This window comes from Mandrillus leucophaeus, unplaced genomic scaffold (assembly GCF_000951045.1).
Source record: "Mandrillus leucophaeus isolate KB7577 unplaced genomic scaffold, Mleu.le_1.0 Scaffold599, whole genome shotgun sequence".
NCBI classification, from domain to species: domain Eukaryota; kingdom Metazoa; phylum Chordata; class Mammalia; order Primates; family Cercopithecidae; genus Mandrillus; species Mandrillus leucophaeus.
Genome location: NW_012106463.1, coordinates 488920 through 509158, shown reverse-complemented (window position 1 = coordinate 509158; position 20239 = coordinate 488920). Strand labels below are relative to the sequence as shown.

At 37.0% G+C, this 20239-nt stretch overlaps 1 protein-coding gene across 5 annotated transcripts in view; it reads right to left on the bottom strand.

The window, feature by feature from the left end:
• The window catches only part of SOX6 (SRY (sex determining region Y)-box 6), a 532017-nt gene that overhangs the window by 46451 nt on the left and 465327 nt on the right, over window positions 1-20239 (bottom strand). For all 5 annotated transcript variants that reach the window (XM_011999550.1, XM_011999552.1, XM_011999551.1 and 2 more), the window contains one exon: window positions 1001-1109. In XM_011999550.1, the coding sequence (XP_011854940.1) occupies window positions 1001-1109 (109 nt within the window). The remainder of the gene's footprint in view (window positions 1-1000; window positions 1110-20239) is intronic.

Sequence of the window (20239 nt, the reverse complement as noted above, 5' to 3'; positions counted from 1 at the left end):
GAAACCCTGCCAGTTAAAGGGATACTAGTGAGATTCTTCCCCTTAAGCTAAAGAAGGACTTTAGCTGGGACCTGAGATGGGTGAAGTATCATGTTACTCTGAAGAGAACAAATTAATCTTCCCTGACTGGTGGGACAGATTCTGCCAAAGGAACAGCTAACGGGAAAACCAGTCTCTACTCTGTGATGACACAGTAAATAACCAGGCAACATTACTACTAAAGTGCTGACCTAACCCATAAATTGTACCCAGACTCTGGGGAGCAATTTCTGCTGATGTGCTGCTGTGCATTTAAAACAAACAAACAAAAAGGGAAGAGAAGTGAACAGGCATTGATATTGGTGTGGGTAAATATTCTGAGAGGAAGGCTGGTCTTTCTACCCAGACTTCTGAAAGACGTTAGTAATGGTTACTGCATAGGCACAGACTGGGCCTTCCCCAAGCAATTATTAAGTTTATGCTAAAACTGCTGCAAACTATCATTTAATCCCCAAAATGGTTTGATTGTACCTGGGAATCACTTGATTTGGATATGCTAAATACTCTGATTTGATCATTCCACAATGTATATATGTATCAAAATCACTTTATACCCCATAAATGTATACAATTATTACTTGTCAATGAAATATAAAATAATGTTTAAAAGTCCTCCTTTGTATGTTTTCCCTTTTTAAATGCAAATGCAGTGAGATGGATGAAACACAGAATTCTGCTGTTCATTGAAATGTAGAGGATCCTTTCATTTTAAAACTTTGATGGTAACTTGAAGTACTTGGATTGCTAAGTATTCAGTAATGTAAGATCTAGCTGCTTCTTAAAGTCTTCTACTATAATGCACAACATAACATACGTAGTTAAATAGTAACATTTCCTTTGCTTTGCCTAAGAAATCTAGCTGATGACTCCTATGAAAAACTATAAAGATCCTATATCTAGCTCAGACACACCTTTGGAAACACATGGAGCAGCAGAAAAGAGCTAGAGAAAAGCCACTCACCCTCTGCATCTTCTGGCCGAGTAAGGTCGATGACACCTGGGCCCAGTTTTCCATCTTCATTTGACTTTCCCGTTAACTGGGGTCCCAGATTCTCAAAGCGCGTTCTTTCCTAGAGGAACAAATAATCAGAGGTTTATTCTAGTTTCCAAAACAGCCACCATTTCCTTCCAGTTTCTATCTTACTTAATGGGCAAAAGGTGAATTCAAAAATATTATTTCTGACCAACATGGACTCTGAAAATCTTTCAGGAAGATTCCGTTGAAAGCTGTTTGTGACACGGACAGCCCTTACAGCATCTAGACCACAGTACCTGTAGGGAAAGGAAACCTGTGACAGGGAACCTGCCAGAGCTTCTGTGCATATCTTCACTCTGTTGGATTTGCTCCAGTAATCTAAAAAGAACGCAATAGAGAGGGTTGAGCCAACAATGCAAAAACCTGAAAGAGCAGTTCCTATTGAAATAAACGGTTAAATTTAATGGGAGAGGAATTTTCTCATTTAGAGATCATAGTTTACATTGGCATTCCTGGGGAAATACAAATCAGAATTTTATGCACAAGGATTTCAAAAACAAGTATTTCAAAGCAGGCCAACCAGATAACGATTGATACTACTATTTTGTCTCAGAATTTCAACAGTGATTTTCTGGGAACTAAAAAGGAGGACATCACTCCTAGCCAGCCACGGTGCCAGCAAAGTTAAATATCCCTGCTGCTTTAGGAGGGAAACCCAGAGCTGTTTTACTTGTTCACCAGTTCTTCTAGGAGTAGGAGTCTGAAGCATCATAGTGAACACTCCCTCTGCAGCTCTCCGGATCAGTAGCAGAGGAGCTCATTGACCATCATTAATATGGTGTTCCTGTCTGCAGAAACACAGCGCATGTCCCCCTCTCGTCTCCTTACTACTCTCCTGACTCAAACTTGGCTTTGTGTTGTGCTTATGAATGAATGAAACCTTGTTGTTCATTACTATGAAACAATATTAAATGTCATGTCAGCTTGAATTTACAGACATGAAATAGCAGCTTCCAGCTCCGGGAATGGTTTCTGCATGTTATACTTAATGCATTATGCAGCAGTAGAGTGCTGATTGCTGTTCAGTCTATTGTTCAATGACCTAGTTCTGTACTGAGCATGTTCGGCATTAGATGGAAACACTCTGAGTGTTCTCTTCTGTAAGATGTTTAGAAACTTGGAAATATTCTTAAAGAGCAAACATACAATTACTTGATAGAGGCTGTGCCTCATTTGTACAGCCTGACTACATTTGTGCTTTCTAATATGATTATTTTTGAATATCATTATATTTCTATAATTAATTCCCATCAGTCAAATTGTGCAGGAAGTCTTCCAGTTCCCCTTCATCATGGAATATGTTGAAATCTGTGTTGGAAGAAAACACAGCATAAACCTTGCTTTAATCTACGCCATTTCTATGAAAGATTTGCAACAAAAATTACAATCACGAATTTCCCTAACTGGGTAATATACTCACAAGTTTAAATAGCAGTATGTGGGGAAACCTCTGATATATGACACTTATAAAACACAGAATGAAAATAAAAACCAAATTAAGTGCGGTTCCCTAATATCTTCTTATGTGAAAACACTGGTGCACAAGAACAAATTAACCCAGATGCAGGACACAACAAAAAGCAACTATAAGCCTTGTGGGAGCTTCACACACAGTCAGGGAAAGGACAGCTGCTTTTAATCAGCCAATTTCTATTTTTGAGTAGCACTTTGGTTGTCACGATGTAAAGAAAAAGAATTAAAGTGGAGATGAGTAGTACCAGGGAAAGCAAAATATTCAACCTTTGTTTTATCACATTGTTTCGCATTTCAAATATTTGCATGTGAATGCTTTCCCTATGTTAAATGCAAAAGGAGTTTTGATGTGACACCTGCAATCTTCTTGGAAGAACAACCTTTAACTGTATTTTCATAGGGGGAAAAACAACTTTCTCTGAAAATCAACAGACCGTGCTATCTATCAATATGCATATTTCAAGTATCTTTCTAGTCACTCATTCTCTTTGATTTTACTGGAAAATATTCTCAGTAAAAAAATAAAATAAAATAAAGTTCCTGAAAGAATATCAATATTTTGACAAGGAAGGAGAAGAGGGAAAATTACATGCCATGGTTTGTAAAATCCTAAGACAACAAAGCTTACATGATGATAATATCTTTTCTTTTATAAAAAATGAAGTGCACTCACAATTCAGTAGTATCAGCTTGTTTTTAATCATAACAAAAAACATTCAGAACATTCAACAACACATTCACAGTGTCTTTGAAGTCATACATTTTTCTGACTTCATTGAAAAAAAAATCTGCAGAGATACTTTCCCTTTAAAATGTCAATATTTTGACAGAGTAGAAGTCAAGGAAGAATATCCCATGAAACACTTGTTAAATAGGAAGAAAATAAATCAATGATAGAAATTGTTTTGGGCAGTGGGTTGCATTTTAGATTTGGTAATATTAAGCACTTGTGTTTGAGATTAAAGAAGGACCCTGCAAAGCCATGCCCTTTCATATAAATTTCCACCTAGTCTCCCAGAAGATTTCCTTCTTTTCTTCAAAGAATAGCTCAGAATATTTATTTGCCAGCCACATAACCATAAGATAAGAGGGCCTGATGTCTACAAGTTACGTCTGGGCAGCTGAGCTAAGCAAAGATTTTACCAGTGAGGTTGAACATTAGCCTAGTAAACACAGGATGTGGATGTGGGCACAGAGAGAAGTATAAAGATACTTTGGTTCCAATAAGCTTAAACTTCTGCCATTAAGTACCCATGAGCATGCCCCTATATGGAACAAATATAGACTGTGGGTGGCAAGTTCTTAAGTCCAAATTTCCACACACTTGAACTAGCTCTCACCATGTACATAGCTCCCAAGTAAGATATGTTGGAGATATAAGCAAAATACCTCAATGCTAATTTAATCCCACCCCTTCCAGGAAAATTGCCCCATCTTCATGTTGACAGTGGATTTTACATGCAGCAATGTGATCAGACACTTACTTATGCATTGTCAGTCACAAACAGGCAGGCAACATAAAAGTTATTGAAAAAAAATTAAAGTCAGCTCTGCTGTGTTGTAGGACTGTTGGCTCTCTAAGTGCTTTGAAATTATGATGTATGAAGTAGATGTTGCATATTAAATAAAGATATTTAAATGATAAAGCCCCCTTTAGTGGGAGCTGATGAATGTTAAATGTTACAAGCCACAAGCCAGTAGCATCCATCATCTTCACATATTATCAGAGTCAATGACGGGGCAGCCTCACTGATGACAGATAGACTGCTGCATTATTATCCCTTATTTCCAGAGTCACTGAACAAACCATTCAACTCTTCTGGCATTATTTTTAACTTTGCATTAAATTAGCAACTTTTCCCTCCCTACCATGGCAAGATTGATCAATTTTGTCTTTGCATGGGTGGAGAGAGAGGATGAATTTGGGGTAACTAAAAGAACAGAGGTTTGTTTTCATCTAGGAAAAAAATCAACTTCCTCTTACTGGCATCAAATGTAAAATTGTGATCTGGGGAAAGAACAGCAATGAAACAGCAAGCACACAATAATGGCTTTTCTTTGCACTTAGATAAAAGCTGAATTTTTGATGTGCACAGTATATTTTAATAAAATTTTATATACTATGTTTTATACACTTATTGGCTATTCCATAATAATGTGTGTGCTAACAGTAAAATTGCTCTTAAATTTATGTGTGTTATTTATACGTTCCCACGTAACAATGCTTTTTGTTGTAAAAAATATTCTGTTTATTAATGTAACTTTACAACCACTGCATCCAAGATCCGTGGTAAATTAATGACATTTTTATTATTTTATAGTGTCATTAAATTTTTACTGATCACTCCATCAAACAGAGGCAGTAAAGGCCATAATGTAAACTGGGACACTTAGATCAGGCAGCAGGAAGACATTCCATATAGTCTGAAGAAAACTGCTAGCAATAAATGATATTTATACCATCTTTAAGCATGTGAGAATACTTGGATAAGTTTGGCAAAACTGTTTCAGTAGTAGAGTGGATTGTGTACTTAAATAACAGTTTGCTTGCCAGAGAGACAAGTCTTTTTCAAACCATATGCGAAGTGACTGATTGCAGCCATCTCCTGAAAAACAACATGTGAAATGTAATGATGTGCTGGGTCCCTCCCTTCTGCATTACCAAGACTGACCAGCATGTACCAGGCCTCAGATTATTTCAACATGGTCCTCTTTGCCACAAACTGAAGTGGAAAATGGCACACACTGAGAGAGGTTTTTTGTTTGCTGCTTTACAAACAAATATATTTCATTTAAGTACACATGTCTGGTCAATGATGTGGTATATTTCATTCCAGTGGTCTGAATGAGAGGTACTTTACCAACCTTTATTCAAAAGCTCATTTCTAAGGGGTGTCTGAATATGGGGGATCATTCACGGCAGCCATGGAACATACAACTAATGGGCCATTACCTATAGCATAGTTAAAACAGGTAAAAAATGATTATCTCATGTTATTTTTATGTGTAAAATGCATGATAATTATGATACTCTCTACATTGACTCTCTTAAATAAACCTAAATGTGTGTTATTAACTAATTGCCAAATATTCTATTTATGTATATATAGAAGAGTAAATAAATTCTATGCTCATATAATTATGGATTTAGAAACACCTAATTTCTACATGGGCATTCTGGTATGATTCTTTCTTAGGTAAATAAGGATTTTGTTGTTGCATCCTAAAATACATATTTAAATATTAAAGACTTAAAAATCTTTCAAATGTGTAATGATAAGGAATTTTGCAGGGAAGGTTAATACAGCCCCACTAATCATGTTTTGTGTGTATTCCTAAAGCAGAATTTTCTAAGAAAAATAACAAATATATGTATTATGAATATAAGTTCTCTAAGGCCATGACAATATTCTGAGATAATATCTTATCCTCAGAGTTTCAGCTATGTCTAGGTTATTGAGTGTAAGCTAAATAAGTCTTGTCATTTTCATCCTAGCTCTTAGCTTCCATTTTTATGAACGTTTGATTTCCATTTTGTATTTTGATGTATTTCCAAAACTCTTTCCTAAACTGAAAGTAAAGATTCCCCTGCAAAAGCAGCTTTCTCTTTACCCAGCTTCCCCTCCTTTCCTGTATTCACATCAGGGCAGAGGAGTCAGTGTGATTTGTCTCACTGCTTTTCTTGCCCTTCTCTGTCCAGGCGATCATCCAGGATTGCTGATTTTTCTTCCACATAGCCTATTGCTCTTGTCCCTCTCTCAATGTCATCCTGCCATCACTAACTACCCCAGCACATGTCTTCATGCCCACACACCTAGCTCACTGCTGCAGCCTCCTTTCTGATCTGCCTGATCCTTGGCACTGTCCTCCCCAGTCCTTTGACTCACACTCTTCACAGAGTTCTACTTCATGTCTCTGATTCAAAACCTTCCATAGCTTCCCATGTCTATTGCATTTCCTCCAAGCTCCTCTACATGGTTTTCAAGATCTTTCATATACTGCTCCCCACACACCTTTTTAAACTCAATTTCCTACAGTTCTCCTGTCACATATCCTCTGGTTGGGGTGGGCAGTGACTTGCCTTCCAATAATAATACCACGATCATCCTTCCTTCTTGCTTCTTCTTTGCCAAATCCTATTCATATGGAAAAACTCAAGTTTTCCATGAACTCTGTAAACTCTCTGATCTACCTACCCTCTGATATACAAAGTGTCTTAGTTTTGCCTACATAATTAGCCCCTAGTTACGTACTATGTTAAAGAATTGGATTTTTGGTTCATGCATACCACCAAGCCTCCCTCGACAACATCAAAAGATTTTTCAAGCCAGAGATTGTATCTTAGACTTTTTCTATATATCTTACAGAGCATTTAGTATTAGTGTCCATAAATACTTGCATGTTTATATAAGGCCACATAACTAATCTAGTCACATAAATAAAAAACATGCTGCACAAGTATCTAAAAGGGCAATAATAATCAAAACAAGGAAATTCAGAAAATACCTTAGATATTTTATAAAAGAGGTAAATAAGTAATCTTAGAAGAGCACAATAGAAAAATGCAATTTGATCATATAATTTCATGCGAAAAAGAGATTTTGAGTATAACTTGGAATTTTTGCAGATTAATACAATCCATCTTTGCAAAGTCTTTGCAAAACTCTGGCAAAAGAAGATACTACATATCATAAACGCTTGGCTTAAAAAGCAGTACACATTTCAAAATAAAAGGTTCTGTTTTGTTTTGAAAGCAAGGCAATGCTAAGTATAATGCTAAGAGATATTCTGTCTCTTACTCTGAACGACTTTCTTTAATTCCTTGTTCTATACATATCTTGCCATGCTGTGATTCTCCAGAAACATTACTTCACCACACATGTGGTTTCCTTTTTGACTTAACAAACACTATCATTTTGTTATACTTCATTTTATATCCTTTATTATGCATTTAGTAATTTAATGAATGGTCAAAAATGTAGGCTTTACACTGGAAAGCAACCACATGTCCAAAAGGTGATTATATTTTGAGGGAATTATTTCAGAGGCATTGCACTTACTTTCCTAGTGACATTGTGATGCTTCTAGAGTAAGTAATCATGATAATATAGACTTTGACTGGATGAAATGAGGTTCATTATTGAATCTCGTTTTTAAATACTTTTTCAACTAAAACTATTAATTTGTCTAGCTTCTCATACATTTTTAACATCAAAATTTTGCTAGCACTTAAGAATTAGTTAAGGACTAACTGCTGTTTTCCAATTGTGTTTGCCATCACAGCATAAATAGATCTATTGATGTAGAAGCAGGGAAGAATGCCACACACTGATCATCTACAATGTGCAGAGCCCTTTCCATTGAGTACTTCCTTTAATCTCATACCAATACTACAAAGAAAATACTATTGTTATCAACCAGAAGAAGGTGAGGTTCAAAACTAATTTTTATATGGGTTAAGTCATTTAATCAAAATTTAGATAGGTATTTGTACTGAGGTGAATTTTGAATAATAGCTCTACAATTACCATGTGTTCTCTTTGAGCCTGTTCCCATATTTGTGAGATGGAATAGACAATGCTCATGCTGTAAGGGCTTAATGATTAAATGAGAGATTATACATGTGAGTGCTTTGCAAAAATACAGCAACTCATAAAATATCCACTTCTGTTAAAGATATTATTTAGTGTTTGCTAAGTATCTCAAAACTAAACAACAGTGAAGACAGTGCCCTTATCCAAAGGTCAATATCCTTTCTCCTATATCAACAATAGAACAATACATAACCAAAGATGTTTTGCTTTCCCTTCCTCCCTCCCTCCCTCCCTCCCTCCCTTCCTTCCTTCCTTCCTTCCTTCCTTCCTTCCTTTCTTCCTTCCTTCCTTCCTTCCTTCTTTCTTTCTATCTACAGAGTCTCACTCTATTGCCCAGGCTGGAGTGCAGTGGCATGATTTTGCCTCACTGCAACCTCTGCCTCCCAGGTTCAAGCGATTCTCCTACCTCAGCGTCCCAAGTAGCTGGGGTTACAGGTGCACACCACTACACCTGGCTATTTTTTTTGTATTTTTAGCAGAGTCGGGGTTTCACCAAGTTGGCCAGGCTGGTCTTGAACTCCTGACCTCAGGTTATCTGCCTGCCTCAGCCTCCCAAAGTGCTGGGATTACAGGCGTGAGCCACTGCGCCCAGCCAATGCTTTCCATTTTATCTTGGATGCTAAGTAACTCAGAAGTAAATTTAAATCTCAACTTTAGTAACCATGTAGGAGCTGGATAATTATTCACTACTTTTAAGCACTCAAGTCTTCCTTCACTTGTATGGTAAGAACCAAACTTCTCTGCAAAGTATGTATGTCTTTTTATGATCTGGCTCCTGCTCCCTCATCAGCTTCATGTCTTATTCACTCTAGTTTATACTCTCTGTTACAATAAAATGGAATTTCTTGGAGCTCCCTGAACTAGCTATGATATTCCATAACCCTACATATTTCTGAATACCACTTTTTCTTTCTAATTATGATGTCTTCCCTTCCAGATGACATCATAATTAGTCCTTTCTAAGCCTAATTAAAACATCTGCTCTGGACAAAATCCTTTGTTGACTTACTTCCACCAGCCCTGGGAAGAATCTATCATCCCCTTTCCTCTAACACCCCATCTTTTGTTTTGTCACCACATTTATAAAAAAATATATTGCAATTATTGGTTTCTATGTCTGTTTACAGGTCTCCTCAACTTGCTCCTCAAGGTACAGTATCCATGTCTTATTATCTCTATAACATAAGTACCTTCCACAATGTTGCACATACTAGGCTCTCTGGTTGTTAAATCTTGGTAATGTTGGTAAAATTGCTTCTCTTTCTTCTTTCATTTTAATTTTACTTTTAAATAAAATACAACTATTTTCAGATCCTATTTAGAGCAGTGAAATATAAATAACTAAAGACAGATAAATACAAAGGAAGGTGTGTAAGTCAGTTAAACAACAGAGTGATCTCCTGGTCAGGGTTGGCCCAGAGCTGTGATACAGAAAATCTGCCTTATTATTATTACTAGAAAGGACTCTCCAAGAAGAATTTTCCCTAAAATCTGAACCATCTCCACAAAAAATATCCTGACACATCTCTTACATTGCTTAGCAATTCACCATTAGCAACTCATTCTTTGAATTAATTAAAAAGGCCAATCTCTTACGAAAGGGCAATAGAATAAACTGTTACAACAGAATTATATTAATTTCAGTTTAATTCCTCCTGAGAAACAAGAGCATTCCTAGGGAAGATAATCCTGGTAAAGCCAAGCAAACAAAGACATTGGTCAAGGGAGAACCTTAGGCACTGTAATCACAATGAGATAACGTCACAAGATTTGGAAATATCCAAGCTGAGTAAAGATGGTTGTTAGGGGCTGAATTGTGTTTCCCCATAATTCATAGGTACCCCTAGTACCTCAGAATGTGACTGTATTTGGAGATGGGGCCTTTAAAGCAGTGGTTAAGTTAAAATGAGGTTCTAATGGTGGGTCCTAATCCAACTCGACTGGTGTACTTGTATGAAGGGTACATCTGGACACAAGAAAGGACACCAGAAATGTGTGCACACAGAGGAAAGAGCATGTGAGGACACATCAAGACAGCCTCTAGCTACAAGCCAAAGAGAGAGGCCTCAGAAGAAATGAATCTGCTAATACCTTGATCTTGGACTTCCAGCCTCCAGTACTGTGAGAAAATGAATTTCTGTGGTTTAAGTCTGCAGTCTCTGGTAGTTTATTATGGCAACCCTAGCCAACTAATACAATGGCGGCTTCTACCTCTTATGCCATGAAAGGTGCTAGTTGCTTTCCAAAATTATCAAATAATAAAGTAGCATATTTTAGAGATAAGGTCCTATTAGCCTCAGAAACAAGTATCTAGAAACTTCTGTCTTTAGGATCCAGTAGCAGTTCTATCTGTTGACAGCCTTGCCCATCCATCTATATATTTATCTATGATTCTTCAAAAGAATAAGTTATCCTTTAAAGGGAAGGAAGTACTTGACAAAAGTTTTCAAAAACAGGAAGATTTACACTTGAGATAAGAAACAGAATCAATAAAGACTGCTATAAGCTGTTGAGATAAACTCTAAGAATGCTGATATATGCTACTGGACCATAAGCATTTTGAGGGAGGGAAAGTGTCTCACGACCTGCTCTATGCCCAGCAAGAACTGTGCGCTGCAAGCAGAGAAGCATGCAGCACATGCCTGCTGAAATGAACTAATGTCTGAAGAGCTTCTTATGGAGACGTTTTATGGACCTTTCAAAAACATTCTCCAATGATGTATGACAAGTTTCCCTCAGGATTTGAAGAGTACACCAAACTAAGCGAGTTCTATCTCCACACCCCTGGCAAGGACAGCATCCTAGACATCTCCTGTAACACACATGTAGACGCTTGTCACTGACCATCAGATGATAAATGATACAGTAGCATTAACTCTGAAGATATGAGACCCTTTCAGGCTTGGGAGCCACTGAATTAAATTAGTTTCATCCGGATTATAGTGCTAACTGAACCCCTTTAACCAAATGCTTTCTTTCTCAATCATATGGTTTTAATATGGTTTTAACCAATTGCAAGGTTATTTATAAGTTTGCAACTCCAAAGTAGAGTTATAAAGCGTTCAGATTTAAGTAAATCCAGTTGTGTGGCAGCCTAACTCCTACTTATATGTGGTTTCAACTTTTTATTCGTGTACAGAGGCATGATGCGGATTTGTTCCTGCATATTCTCTGATTAACCATTTGTTTCAGTAAAAAGTTCACAAAAGGTCCCACTGTAAAATTACACAAACTCTTATTAAAACTGAACACATGGTGTAAAAAGTGGAGAATTCTATCTCCACCTAAACCACCACCAAGATACTGTTATTCTAAAATGTACCACATGAACAAAGAGTGTCACAATAAAATGAATGACCAGCTAAGCAAATGTCTTTGTCCAAAAAGGTATCTTGGGAATTCTATTAGTTCAAAAGCTACGTACTTGATTTGAGGTGCCTGTTTAATTTATAATGTGTACTTTTTAGTATTATTTAGTATTATATTGTGAAACACAGGTGCAGTTTATTCCAGTTGAAAACATCAAAGCTATATGAACCAAGAATAAATATTTTCTTCAGAAATATAGCTTCCATTTCAATTTTAGCTGGAAAACTGATAAGTTTGAAGATTTTTCCCTCAGAAACATAAACACAAAAAGTGGAAAAACGTAAGGTATTGCTACCATGTATTTGTTTTAATTTATGAGATATATAAGCATATTGTATTCCTAAGAGCTTTTCCTATAATTTAAAAAAATATGTATGCTGCAAAAATGACACATATTTTAAAAAGAAAAATAGGAAGCATGAGAAAGTTTTAGTACCAGAAGGAAATGTAAAGGCCTCTTCATTCAAAGAGCAATGGGACCAAAGAGGTCTGGACACTTACCACAGTCCTGAAGCTGGCTGGTGACAGATCCAGAACATGCCTCTTAGCTCCAGACTCTCAGTCTCCTGCTCCTTCCACTGAGCTACTCTTACTCTACAAACTATGCTAGTCCCTGTATGATTCATCTGCAAAATGAGGGAGTTAAGTTAACTTATCTCCATAGTTTCTTCCAGTTCTGAAATCTGATGATTCTATGATATTTGACTTTCTTTCTCTCTAAGATCTACACTGCAGCACGCATTGATAAAATCACTTTACCATGTCCTAAAAAAATTCTGAGGAATTATTCATCTCAAGAAAAGCACTAAAAACAATGCATTTTTTTCAAACAAGCCTACCAAAGCATGGTCACACTTAGCCAAAAAGCATCTGTTGGCTACTTCTGAAATTCCGTGGCCACCATAGTCAAAAGCAAGAGAAGGGAAGGGACACAAAGGCAAAGGAAGGCAAAGAAAGGATGCAGGGAAAATCAAAGGGAACATATTTTCATCAGAATGTGGCTTAAAGATTCCTCTGTGTCCCTAGTTTGAGACTCATTATGGTGGCACTAGCCCAGAATACATCTCTTTTTGTCTGCAAGTAAAGTAACATAAATGCAAAGACTGCTGCTAGGAAGAGGGACTTTCTTCAGAAGAAAACTGATTAACTCCTTAATGTCAAGATTTTGTATATTCTACTGTTATCCTCCTTCTAGGAAAAAAGAAGCACTAAATAAGGTCAAATGATGTCACAAATGAGTATTCAAATAAAAAATAAAAATAATCCAGGACTATGTCTCATTGTGGAAGAAGCTTTTCTTAAGATTAAATAAAATTAAAATTTAGAAACTGTTTTCATTTCATACAAATTAAAAAAAAGCATTGTGAAATTGAAATTTTTAAAATAAGTTTAAAAGAAGAAGAAAATATTTAGAAACGCTTTTCAAAACAGTACTCCAATATGGCACCATTACAAAAGACAAAAGATAGTGTCCAACTGTGGGGATATGTGTTAATTGTATGGTTTTCCAAAGATGTGGGAGAACTGATATCAATTACAGTATAATTACCATTACTTCCAACAGAGTTAACATGTAGTTACCACAAAATAACATACAATTAACTGGTGTCACATTGCACACCAGACTAAATAAGATACAAATTAAGAATTCCCAAATGTAGCGATAATACTCTCCTATCTCTTAAAAAAGACAATTTAAAAAAAAACAACTTTTCTCTGATAATGTCACAGCATTTGCAGTAATTAGTATAATTATTCAAAGAGGGAAAAACTAAGATATATAAGTTAGAAATCATCATTTTTAGTTATAAGATAAAAAACTGCATAGGGAAGGAGAAGCCTATATTAACAAAAATGTTAAATTTAATAAGCTAAAGCTATAGTAAATAAAAATAAATTTCCTTCACATTTCTTTCAGGTCCTGAAAATCAGGCAGCTATATTTTAAAACCAAATTTAAGAATGTTCTTAGTTTTTACTGATACCTAATATTTTTTACTTTACTTATCAAACATGGAACAAGAGCCTGCTTTAGTCGTACTATAGAGGGACACAGAAATGAGTCAGGCTCAGTTCAAGACAGGAATTTAAACCCAATTTTTAGTTCTTTGCTATGTGAAGCAGTAAGTCATGTCTCAATATAAGCAATTTCCTTATCAGGAGGTGAGCTTAAGGGACAAAGAATGTTACGGTTCAGTTTGAAGAAGTAGAATTCCTTCCTGGAATGTCTCAAGTCAGCAACAATAACACAGGATGCCTCCACGTGCTGCATATGAGAGAGGGGCACGTGTGGGAACATGTACATGCTCGCCGCACATCTAGGTTTAATTAGAAGACAACTGAAAATGGCAGAGTGCAATGCTGTGAAGTTGATGGGAGGACAAAGGGAAAGGAGCTGTATTTTAAACACAGCTACAGTGTATCTGCTATATCTGTTTCAAACATCTGGGCTTCTAATTATTTATTGAACTCATGTGTAAGACTTATTTGGGAACACCGCAAACAGTTATAGAACAGGAACATGCAACTACTTCGTAAAATACTTGCAGGACTGAACTCTTGATAAAATCTTGAACAATATGAGTGAAAACTGCTCTGACATTATTTGAGTCAATGTGTGAAAACCATGAAGAGGTTAGCATGCTAAAAATAAATTTTGTACACAGTCTGCTAATTAATGTGGCAGACAATATTTTATTGGGAACTTAAATTTTGCATAGTTTTGAAGATTTACTTTATTTCCTACATCTGACTTTTTTTTCTGTTTTTTTTCCTTTGTGGTATCCAAAGACTTACTTGAGATTAAATGAGGCTAGACGCATTTGTAAAAGGCTGCACAACTTGTTTGAAGATTACATAAGCATATGCATAGATTCACAAAGCTTTCAGGGCAAGTCTGTTCCCTATGTAGTCAATATTTTCCTTTTTTCTATGAATATGGAGCTCGGGAATAGATGTATTAATTTTGCACCCAGTTCCATGTTTTATTCCATTGAATTCATGAAGCATTTGTTAGGCTCTAAGGGAAACCAAACTGGCTAGGAGGGATGACAACAGAACAATGATGGGTACATTATTATTCCATGTTATTTCCTCTTGTTCCCACATCACTGTTACATTCCTCTGATTATTGCAGTCTCAAAAAATGTGCTGATCACTGTGTGTGTTAGGCAACACTGCAAGACCGAGAAGCTAATATCCCAGATAGAGTACATTATGCATGTGATGTAAATGAGGTATGTGCTCTCCACATATCAGCCGTTTGTCATCAGAGAGCCAGAGAACAGAGCGGATGGGTGCGAGTGCTTTTATTCCCTTCCACTGTTTCCACAATAGTGAAAAGAAATAAGTAAATAGAATAAAAATCACCTGTCCTTCACAACTGACCTTAATTGGCACAAACTTGAAATATTTACAGTGTAATGCATATTTTGGGTAGAGCTTTTTGTTTGTTGTCATTATATTAGGAAAACACAAGGCTTGTCATCTTCACAATCAGAAATCAGAAACTGAAATGCAGCACATTGTAGATCATACCAGCAAGGATAGAGACTGCACCAATTTTATTTCTCAAAAACTAAATCGTAAGGTATTTTAAAATGTGGACTCTGAATTCCTGGTCTAAAAGCAAGTGCTTCAATGTAAACACTCCTTGCTGCTGAATTAGAAATGATGCTTAGATCACAGGTTAAAATCTCTAAGTGAAATAAAAACACTCCAAGGGCTCTAGGACATGGGCTCAATAAACAAGCACATGTTTATTCCTACAGCTTGAATAACAGCACTCCTGCCCGGATAAGGAGAAACTTGGAAAATTAGCCTGAGCAAGATGTGAGACAGAGAGATAGTTCCTTCAGTCCTAAAGATTGTCTAATAAGGTCCAGGCGCGGTGGCTCATGCCTGTTATCTCAGCACTTTGGGAGGCTGAGGCGGGTGAATCACGAGGTCAGGAGTTCGAGACCAGCCTGGCCAAGATGGTGAAACCCCGTCTCTACTAAACATACAAAAATTAGCCAGACGCGGTGGTGGGCTCCTGTAATCTCAGGTACTCAGGAGGCTGAGGCAGGAGAATCACTTGAACATGGAAGGCAGAGGTTACAGTGAGCAGAGATCTTGCCACTGCACTCTAGCCTGGGTGACAGAGCAAGACTCTGTCTCAATAAAAAAAAAAAAACAAAAACAAAAACAAACAAACACAAACAAACAAACAAAAAACCAGATTGTCTAACGAGAATAAACTAAAATGGATTTGAATGGTCTCAAGGAAAAAGGCAGTTATTCATAGAACAAATAACTTCCCAAGTGAATGTTATAATTAACAGTTTTTAAATCTCTAAAATTTTTAATGGCATTTTCAGACCAAATAACAACTTAAGAGAAGGTCATGAGTATAACAATTATAAAAGCTACAAAAGTTTTTATAATATAGCTCTTATTTAACTCTGCTGCATATATTTGACAAAAAGAAGTGTATAACCTAGGAAAGGAGTAAATCTGCTTTTCACTGATTAAATAAAACTCATATTTGAATTTGCATTATGATCAAAATTTTAGTTTTGTATAACTGAGGTGATGACCAAAGGATTAGCAAAAAAAATTGCTTGTAGAGAGCCAAACATCTCGACTGCTTCAGGATCTGAATATTAAAATATCATTTATATAAGCTTCAGGTTGTACATTGTGTTCTCTAACTGGCAACGTGACATGAAGGGCTGGATTATTAGACCGCTTAAACGAAATAAAGTCTTAATGTAAATATGATCTATTTAGGAACTCTTAGGTTTGAAATATTAGTCTTCCCTTGAAGATTAATATGTTTGCAGCACTCATACTTGTACTTTCAATTATTTTAAAATTCATTGACAATTATAGTTTTTCAATTGAAAATAATACAAAATTCTAAAAATTCATTGTCTATTGTTCTAAACAGTTACATAGTTTGCCTTCTGCGTAAGTTGATTTGACTGCAAACTTTACTCTTCTTTAGTATGGTTTCTATTTGAAGGTAAATCAATACTTAATACTGCCTCAAATATCAACTATAGACAATTTCTATCTCATTATGTTACCTTTTAAAATTGTACAAACTTGAGGAAATGATTCTGGAAAACCAGTTTGTACAAAACCACATGAAATTCACTAACTCACAGTGTTTTGATCTCATCATATCGTGCTGATCAGTAAATCCATCTACATTTAGCTAATCCTCAGTCCTCAGCTAATTCTTTCAGCCAGAGATATTTGGTACAACCGACCTGATTTGCTTGAAATAGACTTCACTTCCTTTCTACATCCTCTCCTTCCCACCACCACCCACAAAGATGATAAACAAAAATTGTTTTATTTATGGAAAAAAAAAGTGATGACATGCTACTTATTTATGCTATCAGCCTAAGGCAGCTTTGAGTCTACCTCATTCCAATGAAACAGGAGGCCAGGAGGCACACAGCATAAAGCTTCCCTTCTGGGCAGCAATCAGACTCAGTTCCCTTCCTCCTCACGCAATAAATATGGTCAATGCTCAGACTTTGTGGCCATTGACAGCTTACAAATTGTAAAGTCTTTTCCTGCATATTATCTCATTTGTAAGGCACAATCATCCTAATTTTACAGAATATACTGAGACTTGGTAAGATTTAGAGACTTGCCCAAGATGACACAGATAGTCAGATGTAGGCCTAGAAGACAGATCTCCAGCTTTAACATCGAGACTAAATTCTACTGATTCACATAGCTTAATTTGTTAAACTTTACTGAGTTTTAGGTACATGAAATCAGGAAGATCAGCATCCATGTTGGCTTCCAAAGCTTTGTAAGTTGGTATTTATTTTATAAATTTAACCTTCGGAAGCTATTCAAATCCAATACTCCACTGCATAGCCATTTAAATAAATGAAATCAGCATTCGATTCTGAATAAATGTGTACTGTTCATCTCTCAGCCCCCCTCGGCTGTGCATATATGGTTAATTCTTATGCAGCTTTAGAGGACTTATCATTGAAGATGCACACTCAAGAGCTCCTGTTAACTGTGCTGCTACCAAGGACGCAGGAGTAGGGTAGGTAGATATGCAGGTATTACACACTAGAGCCCTGACATAGAAGAATGCAGAGGCAGCAGCTGCCTCCTGTAACTATAAGAACTTGCAGAAAAATTATCAGTGGTCAGAGACTGCACCCTAACTGCAGTAGGCTGTTAAGATTGCAGTGAGAAATGAAGCAAGGAGAGAGGGAGGGTAGAAAAATAAGAGGAAGAAGGGGAACAGGGAAGGGCAACGGAGGAGCAGGAATGGAGAGAGAGGGTAGGAAGGAGGTTAGGGAGGGAGAAAGGAAAGGAGAGAAATCTATTCTCACACATACCAGGAGGCAGAGACAAAGAAGTGTGGACTGAGGGCGATGCATCCACAACCTCCAGAATAGAAGACAGATGAGGAAGTGGCAGTGAGCCCAGCAACTTGAGACAGTGAAAGAGACTTTAGTATTCTAGGGCCTTTTAAGAGGCAACCCTCCTATAATATGAATTTCCTCTGTCTGAGGAAGGCCAGACACATTCAAAAGGGCAGACAGATGAAAATAAATTTTCATCTCCATAAGAGGAACTACTTCTTCCAAAGTCTGGGCTCTAGTCACAAGCACACAATCAATGAGCATTTTAGGCTCAGTGTTAGGGGAAGAGCAAAGTGTAAGACATGGGCTCTTCCTTGAAGTTACCAATAATGGTAACAATGTGGTGCAGTAAAAAGTATATAATTTATATAGAGAAGAGCTGGTATTTGAACCTAGAGTTACCTGCATGAATTTTCAGGGTTTTGTTCGATTTGTTAGTCTATAATGGGGGCTAATAAAAGATACCAATAATCTTTACCTCACAGGATTTCTCTGAACACCAAATGTGAGTTTTATATAAAAAAAATTCATCAGTCAAAAATGCCTATAATTATGTTAATTATTTCACATTTTCATGTAGATTTACAATCCTATATCATCCTGAGGTTTCTTCCACAGAGAAGAGTGGGAGCAACTTATTAGTTGCTTCTATAATTGTGTAACAGGTTGACTGTCTCCAAGTTTATCTATGTGGAGAAATACACTCCATTTACCTCAGCCACCACTACCATCATTATTCTTTATTCTCTCTCTTTCTTTCTCACACACATACAATCATACATACAGCCTCTGGGTTTACTTTCTTAGCCAGGCATTCAAGGTTTCCATCATCTGAATCCTGCCGCTCTCTAACTCAGAGTCCACTTCTCTCCTGATTGAGCCATCCTCCGGCCATTATTCCCCATATGCAGAGACACATGCCCCATCCATACTCATGCCAGGACCCTGCCTAGACACTCCTCCCTATGTAGCCTGCCTGTCCTTCCTTTGAGGGCATTTCAAGTCTCTCCTCTACTACAGAACCTTTTTTCCACCCAGGGATTGATCAGGACAGCCTCCTTTTATCTTCATTAGCTTAATTAGCCTTACAACACATTTCACTCGTTTGGCACACAGACCCTCTATTGTCTGGTTCCCTTTTATGGATCTGTCTTATCTTCCAAATCAGACTACCAGACTACAGTCTCCTGTAGGTCAGAAAGAGACCAGTCGATATTTACCTGAATCCCTAGCACCTAACACCTGAACCCATACATCAAATGGTCAGCACTTCCTACCTAACACCCTGTGATGTCATGTGGTTGCAAACAACAATAAGGGAACCAGAAGAATATTTATTTGCATCTACCTTACTTCACATATATTATCTAATTTAATATTTTCCACAAGCTTATACATTATATTCGTCATTTCCACCTTCCAAGTGAGTAAACGTAGACTCAGAAAAGTAAGCAATAGGCCCTAGGTGGCATACCTAGTAATACACATGTTGTTGATCATTAATTAGGCTGAGAAGCTGAGATTTGGATTTAGACATGACTGATTTCAAAGGCTCCTGTTCTTTGTTTCATTCCTGATGTTTGCCTAGACCTGGAGAAATCATTTCATGGCAATCAAATTGGTGGTCTGGAATCAGAAAGGCTAAACTTGCTGCCAACCTCCCTTGAAGGAGTGTTATTAAGATCAGAAAACTCGGTCAGGTGCTCATGCCTGTAATCCCAGCAATTTAGGAGGCTGAGGCAGGTGCATTACCTGAGGTCAGGAGTTTGAGACCAGCCTGGCCAATATGGTGAAATCCCATCTCTACTAAAGATACAAAAAATTAGCCAAGGGTGGTGGCAGGTGCCTGTAATCCCAACTACTGGGGAGGCTGAGACAGGAGAATCGCTTGAACCCAGGAGGTGGAGGTTGTGGTGAGCCGAGACCATGCCATTGCATTTTAGCCTGGGCAACAAGAGTGAAGCTGTGTCTCAAAAAAAAAAAAAAAAATTAAAAGAATCAGAGAACTCATATTCTTAGAAGAATAGAAAGGACTTGAGAAACCAATGCGATTTTGTAAATATAAGAGCTCACTAAAATGTTTCTTTGATCTAGAGATGAGGTTTGTCTTCTTGCCCCCATTTTACAGATAAGAAAATGGGTATTAATTTAAATGTTGATATTTTAATCTCAACATAGGCAAGAGGACCCCAAATTTATGGTTTCTCTTCTTAAAAAAATATATTGACTCTCAATATGGGAAGATAACAATTTAAAGGATCTCCTTTGCTGAGAACTACAGGGGACTGCCACAGCCCAGAAGATATGAGAACTAAGGCCATTGCGTAATGCATTTTACAAGAC